At 38.2% G+C, this 13,574-nt stretch overlaps 1 protein-coding gene across 1 annotated transcript; it reads left to right on the forward strand.

Moving 5' to 3' along the window:
• The first annotated feature begins 1,409 nt into the window (after window positions 1–1,409).
• On the forward strand, window positions 1,410–2,561 carry LOC149158846 (putative methyltransferase At1g29790). The gene has a single exon (XM_089434112.1). It carries the CDS (start codon window positions 1,410–1,412, stop codon window positions 2,559–2,561), a length of 1,152 nt encoding a protein of 383 aa, XP_089290238.1.
• The last annotated feature ends 11,013 nt before the right edge of the window (window positions 2,562–13,574 follow it).

A 13,574-nucleotide genomic window follows, 5' to 3' on the forward strand; every position in this document is an offset into this window, starting at 1 on the left:
CCCACATATGCCTGGCCATTGTAATTATATATGACATCCACCGAAGGAAGTCTTGGGGAGTGGATATCAGCCATCGGAGGGAAAATGGCGAACCAGTATTCCACCAAAAACTCTTTTGAAAGCTTGGTTGTGAGCACCATGATGAGTCGGCTAAATATGCACAACCGTTTTTGGACACCAATACCTTCCTATCCAACTCGTATGATCACATCATTGCGGACGAGAGAAAGAGCCCATTGGAGAGAGAGGAGTCGAAGCTGGAGAAGAATATCGTTCAGATTATATCCAGCAGGGCCACTGATAAACTGAAGGCGAACTCCGGCCAGGCCGTCACCATTGGCGAGCACCAGGTTTGCGTGGGGTTCCACGAGGACCCAGAGTTTGGCTACCGCGTCTGGGAATGGCACGGTCACATCATGCTCTATGATGAGGAGAAGGGCTACACGACAGAGTATATCTATGGGAATTTCTTCGAGAAGGCAACTGAGTTTAAGCATAGAGTGGCTAAACCCCAGGAGAAGAAAGACAAGGAGAACGAGGCCTCCGGTGGAACTGTGGACTTAGGAGGGCTTATTGATACCGTCAACGAGATGAACGCTCGAATTTTGTGAAGAAATATGAGTGCCGGGTCCTTCAAGTGAAGCTGCATGGTTGTTAATCACCGGGGTTTTTGGGCTTAGGGTTTATCAGTGTTTTAAAAACCGTTCTTAAAAACTGGTTACCTGTCTAACCGACCGGTTAGCAAGCCTGCCGGTCTAAACCGGCGAAAAAACCTGGTTTGAATGCTGATTTATCCATTTTTGTGCCCTAACCGGTGAAAACCGGCCGGTTTAGGACGGAACAGGCCGGTTTGTAACAAACCGACCGGTTTCATCCTAAACCGACCGGTTTTAGGCCACCTGCTTGTTTGTTCCCTATTTCTACAGTAAGTTTTGGTCCTACTTCATGCAAAGTCCTTCCATGACAATGTCTGTAGTGGGGTTTTGAAGAATTCTGCAAAATGGATTGTTATATTCCAACCAACATGATGTTCTTCTATGTGGATAAAAGATTTGTTCGGTGCCTCTACGGTAGAAAAGGCCTCATTAATATTTCTGCAGACGTTTAATTGACAACAATATCATAAGGAGAATTGAGAAGGTCCACTGAATTCCTCTGTGTGTGGATCAATATTTAACCCAGAGAAAAATGCAGAGATTAACTTGTTTTCAAAGAGGGAAATTGACCAAGGTGGTATCTGGTCTTCAATTGCTATTAGGAGTGCTAGTAGTTCTCAGTTTGATGAGCTTAGTGAAACTCTATACTCTTCAGGTTTCTTTGTTAATGATGCAAACAACTGCAAACACTTTTACATCCATAAAGAATATCCAAATGTTACATCTGCAGACCTCTTTTCCAAACTCCAAGACATGAAGATAAAAGTAGAGGGAATTCAGAATATGATAGAAAAATCCTTAGAGGAGATGCATGGCGAAGGATCCAAAGGCCCAAAGACAGTTGAATCAGAGCATTTAAAATTTAGCACAGTTCTTGCAGAAATTCTTGTCCCTGTGGATTTTATTAAAATTTTCCTAGATCAAATAAGACTTCCTGGGGTGCATTTGGTACCTGAAAACGCAGATATCAATACTCAGCTTAAAGATCCAATGGAAGTAGCTGGAACTTCCACTGATGAGAAAGCCAATTCACTGGCAGATTTCTTCTTTATAGAAGAAGTTCGCAAGTATATTACAGTAAAGGAAAACAAATTGGGTAAGAAGAATTTTCTTGGAGCAAATGGAACGTTCCCAAGCATTGGTCATGTTTGCTTTTCCATGAAAGAAGAACTTGAAGAATACATGGGCTATGATATTGGTGACTACTGTAAAGATGACTGGAATATAGCTCAAAAATTAATGGTTCATGGATGTGATCCTTTACCAAGAAGAAGATGTTTTGCAAGAGCTCCTAAGTATTACCAGAAACCATTTCCCATCAATGAATCCCTTTGGAAGCTCCCGGATGATAGGAATGTTCGTTGGAGTCATTACCAGTGCAAGAATTTCACATGTTTAGCAAACAATAGGTCTCGCAAAGGATTTTTCAAATGTTCTGAATGCTTTAACCTTACTAGTCATGAATTTCCCAGATGGATGCAAGTTCAAAACTCTTCCAACAATCCAGATTTTCTTATTGCTGATGTTCTGAGCATTAAACCTGGGGAGATACGTATTAGGTTGGATTTCAGTATCGGAACTGGGACATTTGCAGCTAGAATGAGAGAGTTTAATGTAACAATTGTTTCAGCTACTATCAATCTTGGTGCTCCTTTCAATGAGAAAATTGCTCTTAGAGGACTTGTTCCTCTTTATCTAGCAATCAATCAGAGGTTACCCTTCTTTGACAACACATTGGATCTCATCCATACTAAGCGGTTTCTGGATGGTTGGATAGATCTACAATTCTTGGACTATGTCATCTTCGACTGGGATAGAGTTTTGAGGCCTGGAGGATTTCTATGGATCGACAGCTTTTTCTGCACCAGAAGTGATTTGGATGGTTATCATGGTTTTACATCTTAAAAATAGTTTTGTTTCATTAAAAATTAATTATTTAATGTATTTTTTAAAAACCGGTTCGTTTAGACCAAACCAGTCCCAGTTAGACCGGTTCCAGTCGGTAAACCGGTTCATTAGGTGGATCCCGGTCCGGTCACCGGTTCCGGTTTTAAAAACATTGGGGTTTATGCGAACTTACTGGTAAAAAGCCCCCCCTTTAAAACAAAAAAATTATGTGGATTGGTTGGTTCTAGTAAGTCGGCTAATGCTTTATTACTTCGGGAAAAGTATTTTCTATAATAACTGGTGGGTGGTAGTTGCAATATGAAGTCCTAAATTACTCTTGAGATAATTGCAGCATTTAAAGGGGATTTGTGCTTGTAAATCAGAAATGTCATGTGCTTGGGTTTGCTTCAGATGTGGAAATTATTCAGTTTTTTCTGATGGTCCCAAACAGGTCTTTAGGGTTTCCATGCGCTGTGCATGTTGTTGTTGGACACGGCAATTGCATCCAATTCTGGAAAAAATGTTGTTCTTTGTGAAATATAAAGGACCTTTTATTTGTGTGAAATCCAGGTATTGTAACCGCTGCTCTGATAAAATTTAAATATATTGTTTTGAAATTGCATGGTTAGTGGTCTGGATGCTATAATATGTATTCACTGTACCAAACTCTATAGCTATGCTCTCATAAGCAGAGAGCAGCTGAAAGATTTCCATAAATTACATATTAGATAGGGCTTTTGGCATGCTTCTTCTATTAATAAAAGATTATGGACAATAATTCATTTATTATCTCCATTGTATTTTCTTTATGCTGCTTCTTTTAAAAATAATTGGAACCTGTATTGTCTTAATCAAGATGTATTATTCCTTATTAATCGGAGAATCCACAGTGTAAACATTTTTGTACCAACGTTTCGAATCCCAAGTGGGATCCATCATCAGGGTTGAAGAATGATGATAAAAGAAGAGCAATCGGGAGAATAAATACTAAGGAGGAAGAAATTTTCAAGGAAGAATTCACTGTCGGCTAGAATCCTTAATTTTATTATTATTATTTATTTTATTTTTTATTATATATTATTATTTTTTATTTCAAATTAAATATTATTAATAATTAACATTTAATTATTATTATTATTATTATTATTATTATATATAATAATAACTAATTAATTATTATATAATAATTGATTATTATTATTATAATATTATTAATAATTAATTATCATTAATTTATATATTAGTTATTTTATTAATATATTAATATATGAATTATTATATTAATTTTATTATAAATAAGTAATTATTTATAATAATTAATAAGATCAAATATTTTTAATTTAATTTATTTAGATCTTAAATAGTTGATTATTATTATTTTAATTTTATACTAATTTATATATTAGTTATTTTATTAATGAATATATGAATTATTTTATTAATCTATTTTAATTATTAATTATTATTTAGATAATTATTATATTAGCTGTAAATATTAAGCATTTATAATAATATTTAATCATATTAATTTAATTAATAATTATTATTTTAATATTTTATTATTATTATTATTTAATAATAATTAATTAATAATAATTGATTATTATCATATTTATATTACATTAATTAATGTATGAGTTATTATATTAATTTATTTTAAATGTTAATTATTATATAATATTTTATTATTATTGTTTAATAATAATTAATTAATAATTGATTATTATCATATTTATATTACATTAATTAATGTATGAGTTATTATATTAATTTATTTTAAATGTTAATTATTAATAATATTTAATTTGAAATAAAAAATAATAAAAAATAAAATAAATAATAATAATAAAATTAAGGATTCTAGCCGACAGTCGATTCTTCCTTGAAAATTTCTTCCTCCTTAGTATTTATTCTGCCCGATTGCTCTTCTTTTATCATCATTCTTCAACCCTGATGATGGATCCCACTTGGGATTCGAAACGTTGGTACAAAAATGTTTATACTGTGGATTCTCCGATCAATTCAAAAGATAAAAACCACAGATCTCTCAAATCCAAATTCCTTATTAAATTTGTTATTGCATATAGATAAGGGAGGTGCTCTAGGCCCAGATCTTATTTTGCTATTGCACGTAGAGAAAGGAGGTAATCTAGGCCTGTCTGGTGATAATGTGATGATATTTTAATAAAATGAAGAATAGAACCATATCTTGGCAGGGATTAATTATTTATTTTACTTGTCATATTTGAATAACAATAAACTACTCTAAGCCAGTCTGGGGATGATGTGATGATATTTTAATAAGATGAATTACAGAGCCATATCAGGGATGAATTAGTTATTTTACTTCATATTTAAATAATAATAAACTAACATAGATCCTGTTAAACAGGGCTGTATATTTGAATAACAATCAAGGTGTATATTTAGATAACAATTGTAAATAAACTAGCATAGATCAATGTTAGCCCGACAGGATATATTGTGTTATTAGTTGTTGAGAGGTAGGAATCTCAAGTTTTTGATCCTTAATAAATTGTGTATTATTTGTTGAGAGGTATGCATTTCAAGTATTTTATCCTTAATAAATTAATTTAACATTGATTTATTGGTTAGTTTTCTCTCAAGGATTAAAAAAAAGCTTGGTTCAATATAAAATAGTATATGCTAAAATTCAATTTGAGATGGTTCAGCATAAAATTTTATATACAAAAATTCAATTCGAGATTTTTCCATTGAGCTTTAGGTGTAGTTTACTTTGCAGTTTTACAATGTAAAACTATTTTTTTGGGTGGGTATTTTCTAATGTAAAGTTGATTCCAGAGGGAGTTCTTGACGTTTGTTGTTTATTTATGTAATAACAATTATATCTGTCTTTGTTTGTGTTGAATTGAGAAAATATCCTTCTCTGAGCTACGAGAAATATCTGGACTTGAGTTACGAACTTACCTTCTAAATCCAGGATGCAAAATTTCGCTGATGAACTCGTATTTTATCTTGGAAGGTTTGATGGTTTATACCGTTAGTTTGGTTGCAACATATAAATAGCCCATTGTCCATGCATTGTGTGGTGATCTGACAAATAAAAGAATTTGTCATTTTGTTTCTTAGCTATAGCAATGATCCGATGCAATAAAACTTTGATTTAGAAGTCATTTTTCCAGATTCAAATAGAAGTGTTCATCTTTTATTTATTTAGGAGTGTATATATTAATGGAAGGACTATCTTGTGTACATGGTTATGGTCATATGTACCATATTTATTTTCCAATTACTCACTTTCCATGAGATGCATCTGATAATAAGTTGGTACCAACTTTAGTGCCATGTCAGCTGAGCTGTAGTCTCACTGTAAAAATGTGGGAGTTTACTATTGCTGGCCCAAGTTGGGCTCCCAGGAAAAATAAGAGAATTCTCAGCCATATACCCAGAAATGCAGTTCTGATATGAATAGATTTTAGTAGCAGATTGGGGAAATCAGTCCCTGACTTGGCCAAAAAATAAGGGGTGTTATGGTAATGAGAAAAGAAAAATTTAACCCTGCAATCATATCATCTAAATTTAATTTAAAGCACTGGCCTAACAATGGTATCATAACAGAATAGAAATCATGATAAGGTCACATCTTGTTTCTAGCATTATTTTCCTTCCAAAATTTAACTCACTTCTTTTGTGGACCCCAAGGTTCATCATTCAAATTCGCAAAGCTACTTTGAATCTACTGAGGGTTAAAATGGAACTATTTTGTATTTTTGTGTGTGCCTGTGTAATTGAAGCTGAACATAATTGCAAGGGTCATCTTTATTCTTCCCTGGAATTTACTACAGGTGTTGCGCTTTCTGTTATATGTAATAGGATGTTTCCCTGAAAGGTTTCCCATGCTGAATAGGATTTATGTTGTGCAAAAATGCAAATTTAAGGTTCCACACATCAAAATTTAATGCACTCCAAGTGCTATGCTTTTTCTGATTTTGATGCCAGCTAACTTATCTTAGGATTTATGTGTGCAATGCAATTCTAGGGTTCTGTACATTGCAGTTTATGCTCTACGTGCTTTGCAATTTCCGTGCCTCCCAGAATATTACATTCTCGATTCTCTGCACTCCGACCATGTTGCCCCGGACACCCATTAACGACAGCAACAACAACAACCGACGAAGAAAAGTATTATGAAGTTGAGGTTGAAAATGCTGAGGACGAATCAGATTCTGATGTTGGGGGAGATAAAGACAACCAGCAAGTGAAGGGCAAGGGATTGAGGTGGGCTGATGTAGACGATAATGGATTGGATAAGGTGCAAAAAAGGCTCATAGAAGCTCTGCCTCCAAAGTTGTCTGGAAGGAGAAATGGCTTCATGAAACATATAATTTGTTTATCAGAAGAGGATGATCCATATGAATTAATCATGAAGTGGGTGAGAATAATGAAGCCCAAAAGAGTAGATTGGCTTGCAGTCCTCAAACAGATGGAGGAGCAGAACCTCAACCATCCCATCTTCTTCAAGGTCAGTGGCTTTTCAATTATTATAGATGTGCTTCTTAAATATAGATGGACTGAGTAAATTATTAACCAAGTTGATCTCTATGACATTTTCTTTTCAGTCCACTAATGCTTTTACTGCTCTGCAATTTATGCCATATGCCATACGAAGCTTCTTGGCAGTGTTATCAGACTCTTCGCAGTCCAAGTGGAGTCGCGAGTTTGACTATGTTTTAAGAGGAAACAGAGTCTAATCGGCTGAATCTGAATCAATCCCGACTTATTCTTTAAAGTTTAACTCATAAATATCACCCAAACTCACTGTTACCACTCAAATTATCACCAAGGAGGAAAAGTCCTAACCTCAATGGGACAGCCTAGACGCATAATAGGCAAGCCACTCACTGTCACCTTGATGGCCTTGCCCGACCAAGGAGACTGCCTATCCCAGGGGGAATCCGCATGATCAATTTAAACTTATATTGTTGGGATAGAAATTGGAAAATACTAGCATGAATTGACTACTCTTATGCTTAACTCAATCAAATCGATTCATTCGTCAAAGATGTGAGAATACACAAAATTCATATACTCGTTAAAATTCTAAGCTTCCAAGAGCAGGCATCCATATGTTCTGAAGTCAACTGTATCAAACAATCAGGCTACTGCAGGCACTCCATGCATTTGTTCATTTGATCGAAAATCACGGCCTCTTCCTCTTCCACGACCTACAATCCCATCTGTGCCATAGACAATGGGGCCCATATTATATAATCAGTTGCTCAGTCCAATCACATTGAACCCAAGGGTACTTTTTGGCAAATGACATTCACTAGCCAATTGGATAAGCGGTTCTCTGCTTGAGATTTCTGAGTACCAAAATTACTTCGTTGCACCCTCCTTTGGTTAGACACTGGTGGAACCCAAAAGGCTCTAAAGATTAGAAGTCTAGATGGAGGGCGTCTAAACATGAGAAGGTCTAGATGGAGGCCAACTATTTGCGAGGAAGAGAGGTGGGCAGCCCCAGGCCTTAGGAACATAGTCGTGGGCCTTTTTTTTATACGGAATCTCCCCATTTTTTGAGTTGAGTGGGGTCGCAGGCCTTAAGGAGAACATGGGCTGGGCTTCTCTTTTTAACATTAGCTCCCATTTTTTTTATTAGAACGAGGTCGTAGATCTTAATAAGAACATAGGGTTGGGCTTGAGCTCTTAATCTTCTTTATTGCTATGTTACCAACCAGCTCTGTTGAAAAAAACAGAGTTTTCAGGGTTCTCCTGGGTGAAACCCAGCTATGCTCTGCTGCTGACCTTAGTTAACTAGGTCACGAGTCTGACTCTCTGCTGACAACTTAAACTTCCCATTATTAAGTCATCTCTATGAGCACTTGTGGGTTGGAACCTGATTGGTGAGCGCATTTCACAAAAATTAAGCAAAACACACCTTTTTATCTGATGCCCCTCCAGTGGACTTGCGGTCGAAAATTTGATGAGGGATTATAGTCCCAGCCCAAAACTAATTGCTATTTTTTTAAACAGAGTGTGCTGAGGGTTTTGGGGATTGCTGAATCGATCCTTTGCCTAAGAAGATTGGAAAATGAAAATTTTACTAATTGTTTGCTGGAAAAGTGAAGTTTGCTGCTTGTTTTGGATAATGCATATCAAGCTTCATCGGTGAGTACCTCATGAGTTATACCCTGCTAGACAAGTCAAAATTGCACGCAGATGGACATATGCCTTTAAATATGTGACAATAGATTAAATAATGTGTCCTCTTTGGTTGGTGGTCTGCACTCATATAAGCTATATGCTTCTCTTCTGGAAACTTTCCAGTTTTGTCACTCAACATTCTCGTAGATGTTTTCTTCCAAATTGTAGGATATAATTTCAGATGTAATTTCCAGCATTATTTCTCAGTGTGCCCATAAATCAACACTGCAATGATTGCAGTGATTCCTGGTGTTGTCTTTTGAGTCACTGAGCAGTGGTGAAAGTCCTATTTCTGTTCGTTTGCTTAGAAGATTTTTGATGTTAGGTACCTTTCCTTGGTTTTCCATTTCCCCACTGCTGGTTTTCTGTTCTTGTACTCAATAAATAGAGCCTTCTTACTAGCATCATTAAGGTTCTTTACTTCAAATGGGGTAAATTCCTTTCTGATGTAGCCATGTAGTTCTCAATTTTTTATCAACGTTTGAGGAACTTCTACTTTGAGATTTAGCAAGCTTGCTGATTTCTTATATTCAGTGGTGTAGTCCTAAACAATATTCAGTGGTGTAGTCCTGAACAATTTTTCTTGTGTTTGTGAAAATATCATAATTAAATGGATCTTCTTGATATCCAATATCGTAGAACTGATCCTTCAACAGCATTTTGAATGTCTCCCATGATACTATCGAGGGTCTCCTTTGCTGCTTCAAAGATTGCATATAGTTGTCTCACCTTAAAGCATGGTGGAAGATAATGAGGAAGTCCTCAAATTCAGAAGGTTTCAGGCTGTTTAACCTTAGTATCCTCTTGATGAGAATTTCCTTCTTTCTTGAAATTTACTGAGCATTCCTCTTTCTTTGTCATTCGATGGGTCATCATTTTTGTTAACATACCAATATTTGTTTTTAACTGATTTAGGATGATCTTTTGTTTTTCTCTTTCTTCTTGGTATTGTTTGTCAATATGAAATACCAAATACACAATGCATGGGAGATGTAAAATATGATATTTATATCAAATGGGGCCATTGCATACAATGAGGCAGATCTCCTTTTATATTACTGGTTATTTGTTGTACAACTAATTTCCCTAATCACGTTATTTACAAGTGAATTTGAATTAATCTTACCAAAATTTTTAGTTCCTTGAAGTTTATCTATTATGTTATCAATGCATGGCAATGGATATCAGTTTTTAAGGGTATGGATCAACAATCGTCAACACTTTTAACTGCTTTGAAGTTTTGCTCTGCTCTGTTGGATCAGGTGACACACTTTTAACCGTTGATTTGAAGTGTGACTGCTTTTTCCAAATATCAGTTGAGTTGACTGCTTGTCCAATAAAAGAAATTGAAAATAAAATTAAAATAATTTAAAATAAAAATTTCTAGAAAACATTGGCTGAAATCAACCCATATGAAAAAAATCTAAAGAAAATAATAAGCTTTCAGCAATTTATCAATTGCTATATACCTAGCATACCTAGCAGTGGGCAGGTATAATAACAAGAAAGAGGCTAGGTACTTTTTTCACTCATTTGATAAAAAAAATCTCACCACTCCTTATTTTTGTTCTAGGAGTTAATGTTGTATTAACTAACTATTTATTAAAAAAATCAACAATAGAAATCAAATAGTGATCCAGGTGGATATTGGTGGCCACCTGCCAAGTCCACCTGGACCCCCACCATTGTCTTTCTCATCATTTTCAGTTTCCTTAATTGTAGCACAACTTACTATTTTTAGCAGTTTTTCGGGTCCTGAACTTCCGGAGCCGTTTTGAGGCCCTAAACGACGTTTTTTGGGGAATCCGGGGGCAACATCGGTCCATTCCATGGATCGATGTTGCCTGTTCCAACAATGATAGTGCTCAGATAGATCTTTCTAATGAGCTATTGTACGCGTCAAACGGAGATCATATGCCAAAGTTACGACCCCGGGAAGTTGATGTACCAATTTATCCCAAACGGGGCCCACAGTTTGGCGTTTCATCTCCTAGAGTTAGGTTTTGGAATGTTAAGGGTTTTTCCATTGTTTCTCAACAATAAATAGGCCTTCGAGCCTCATTGTAACACAGTTCAGAGGCATGTAGCCATCACATCTCTTCTCAGAGATAAGCTACCATCGCCCTAGCTGGTTTATTTCCATTTCTGGTTGTAAGCATATTTCAATATTTTCCATTAATGAAATGAAGTATTATTTCCGCTGCATCTTTGTGTATATGGTTATCTCTGTAATTGGTTGCGTTCCTGTTTAAATCCGAATCAGTGGTATCAGAGCGGTCTGCTTTGTCTCTGTTTTTCTTTGCATGTCCCCAACAAGGTCGGGATATAAGGAGTTAGGGCTTGAACTGGTTGAACCTTTGCAAGACCAGCCTCGCAAATCCCGACGGCCTCCCATGGCGGACGAGAAGAAAGACGAGGGGGCAGGAGATCCCATCAAAATCTTGCTCGAAGAAGCCCTCGAGCGACAACGGAATGCGATGATGGACAGCTTTGCCCAGATCCTTCAGCGGCTACCCAGAAGCGACGCATCGGCTTCCAGCAGCTCCTCTGGAAATGCCACACCCTTTAAGGTACAAGTTAATTTTGAAATTCCCATATTCGAGGGTCAGATAGACGCCGATGCCGTAGATAAATGGTTAAATCTGCTAGAGGGTTATTTTTCTGTTCATGAATTTTCGAGTCGGGAAAAGATTGTTTTTGCTCTTCTCAAAGCAGCCCCCCACGTCAAGGACTGGTAGGAAACCTACTGCGAGCAGAAGGATGAAAGTACTGGCTCACTATTTTCAGCCGCACCCACCTGGGATTCGTTCCGGGATGCCATCAAGGAGCAGTACTACCCTGTCGGAAGCTATGAGGATGAATACATAAAGTGGACCACGCTGCGGCAGGGAAGGGACCAAGACATGCCGGAGTTCACCAATCTTTTCCATACCCTTCGCACAAAGTTGGGTATCAAGGATTCAGAGCAACATTTGATACTCAAATACCGTGGCTGCCTGCACAAGTACATCCAGGAAGAAATACAATTCCTAAACATCCCCTCGCTCGGCGCAGCATACCGATATGCCGTCAAGGTCGAGCAGAAGTTTAAACAAAAGAAGCGAGACTTTGGATCTGCGAATCCAAAGCAGGGGAAAGGTGCCCCTAAACCACAGAACAAAGGACAAAGCCAAGGCGGGACAGCCCAAGACAACCAGCCGAAGCTGCAAGCAAAGAACAACGCCGCGAAGCCGAGAAAGGACACTGGAAAATGGTGCGAGTTCCATAAGAGCTCCACTCACAACACAAGTGAGTGTCGGGCCAAGCAGTCACTGGTGGCTGAGCTAAAGGTTTCAGAATCAGATGCATGTTCCGACTCTGAGTCAGAACCCGATAAGGGGTATGAAAAAGGGAAGCAGATCATTGATGCGGATCCCAGCGCCACTGTTGCTACCGCAAAGATCCAGAAAAATGAACCCGAAGATCCAGAGGAGGAGGAGCGTCTCTTCCACTCCCAGATGTGGGTAAAGGGCTCCCCGATACAGTTCATTGTTGATAGCGGGAGTCAAAAGAACCTCATTTCGGCAGAGGTCGTGAAGCGGTTGGGCTTACCGACCACAGCACATCCACAACCATACACCATTGGGTGGCTTCACCAAGGGCGAGATCTTCGCGTGAGCCAGCAGTGTCGCCTTCCATACAACATCAAGCCCTTCACGGATGAGGTATTGTGTGACATTGCTCTCCCTTGAAGTTTGTGATGTATTACTAGGACAACCATACTTGTGGAAGCAACATGCTGTGTATGAATCAAGGCCCCGTGCTGTTATTATTACATTGGGAAATAAGTTGTTCAGGATACCAGAGGTAGCACCACCTGCCGCCATCTCTTTGATTACTGCAAAACAATGCAGTAAGATCATTTCCAAAACCAGGAAATTTGTTTTCCTGATGATACGCCCTCAAGGGAATAAGAAGACAGTGGCCGCGGCCTCCAAACGGGTTCCCTCTGCATGACAACTACAGATGGACAAGATTGTGGAGGAGTACGAAGACATCTTCACCTCCCCGGCAGGGGTTCCTCTGCACTATCAAGTCAAGCACTCCATCGATCTGACCCCAGGTGCGCCGCTACCCAATGGACCAATTTATCGGCGCTCCGTTCTGGAGAAAAATGAAATCAAGAGGCAGATTCAGGAGCTCCTGCAGAAAGGTCACATCCGTCCGAGTTCATCGCCCTGTGGGAGCCCGATCGTGTTGGTACAGAAGAAGGATGGGACGTGGAGACTCTGTATTGACTATCGGGCGCTGAACAAGATCACTGTCCGTAATAGGTACCCGATCCCGCGGATTGATGACCTCCTAGACCAACTAAAGGGGGCGAAATATTTCAGCAAGATCGATCTGAAGTCAGGATATCACCAGGTACCAATCGAACCCTCAGATGTGTGGAAGACTGCCTTCAAATCCAAGGAGGGCCTCTTCGAATGGTTGGTCATGCCTTTCGGATTGACGAATGCTCCTGCAACCTTTATGAGGCTAATGGATGACATCTTGCGGCCATTCACCAACTCCTTTGTAGTAGTATACTTGGATGACATTCTGATCTTCAGCCAGAGTTGGGAAGAGCACCTCCACCACATCCGACAGGTTCTCCAAACACTGCGGCAACACAAGCTATGTGCCAATTTGGAGAAATGCACTTTTGGCATGACCGAGGTTCAGTATCTGGGATACATCATTGATGAACAGGGGGTGCATGTCGATCCAGCCAAGGTCCAAGTCATTCAGGATTGGCCCTCTCCAACCACTCTAACAGAGCTCCGCAGCTTTCTAGGTCTTGCCAACTTCTACCGCAGGTTTGTG

The sequence above is a fragment of the Pinus tabuliformis genome, chromosome 5_2, assembly GCF_031772625.1.
Source record: "Pinus tabuliformis cultivar Carrire ecotype Pingquan chromosome 5_2, CPIR1, whole genome shotgun sequence".
Lineage (NCBI taxonomy): Eukaryota > Viridiplantae > Streptophyta > Pinopsida > Pinales > Pinaceae > Pinus > Pinus tabuliformis.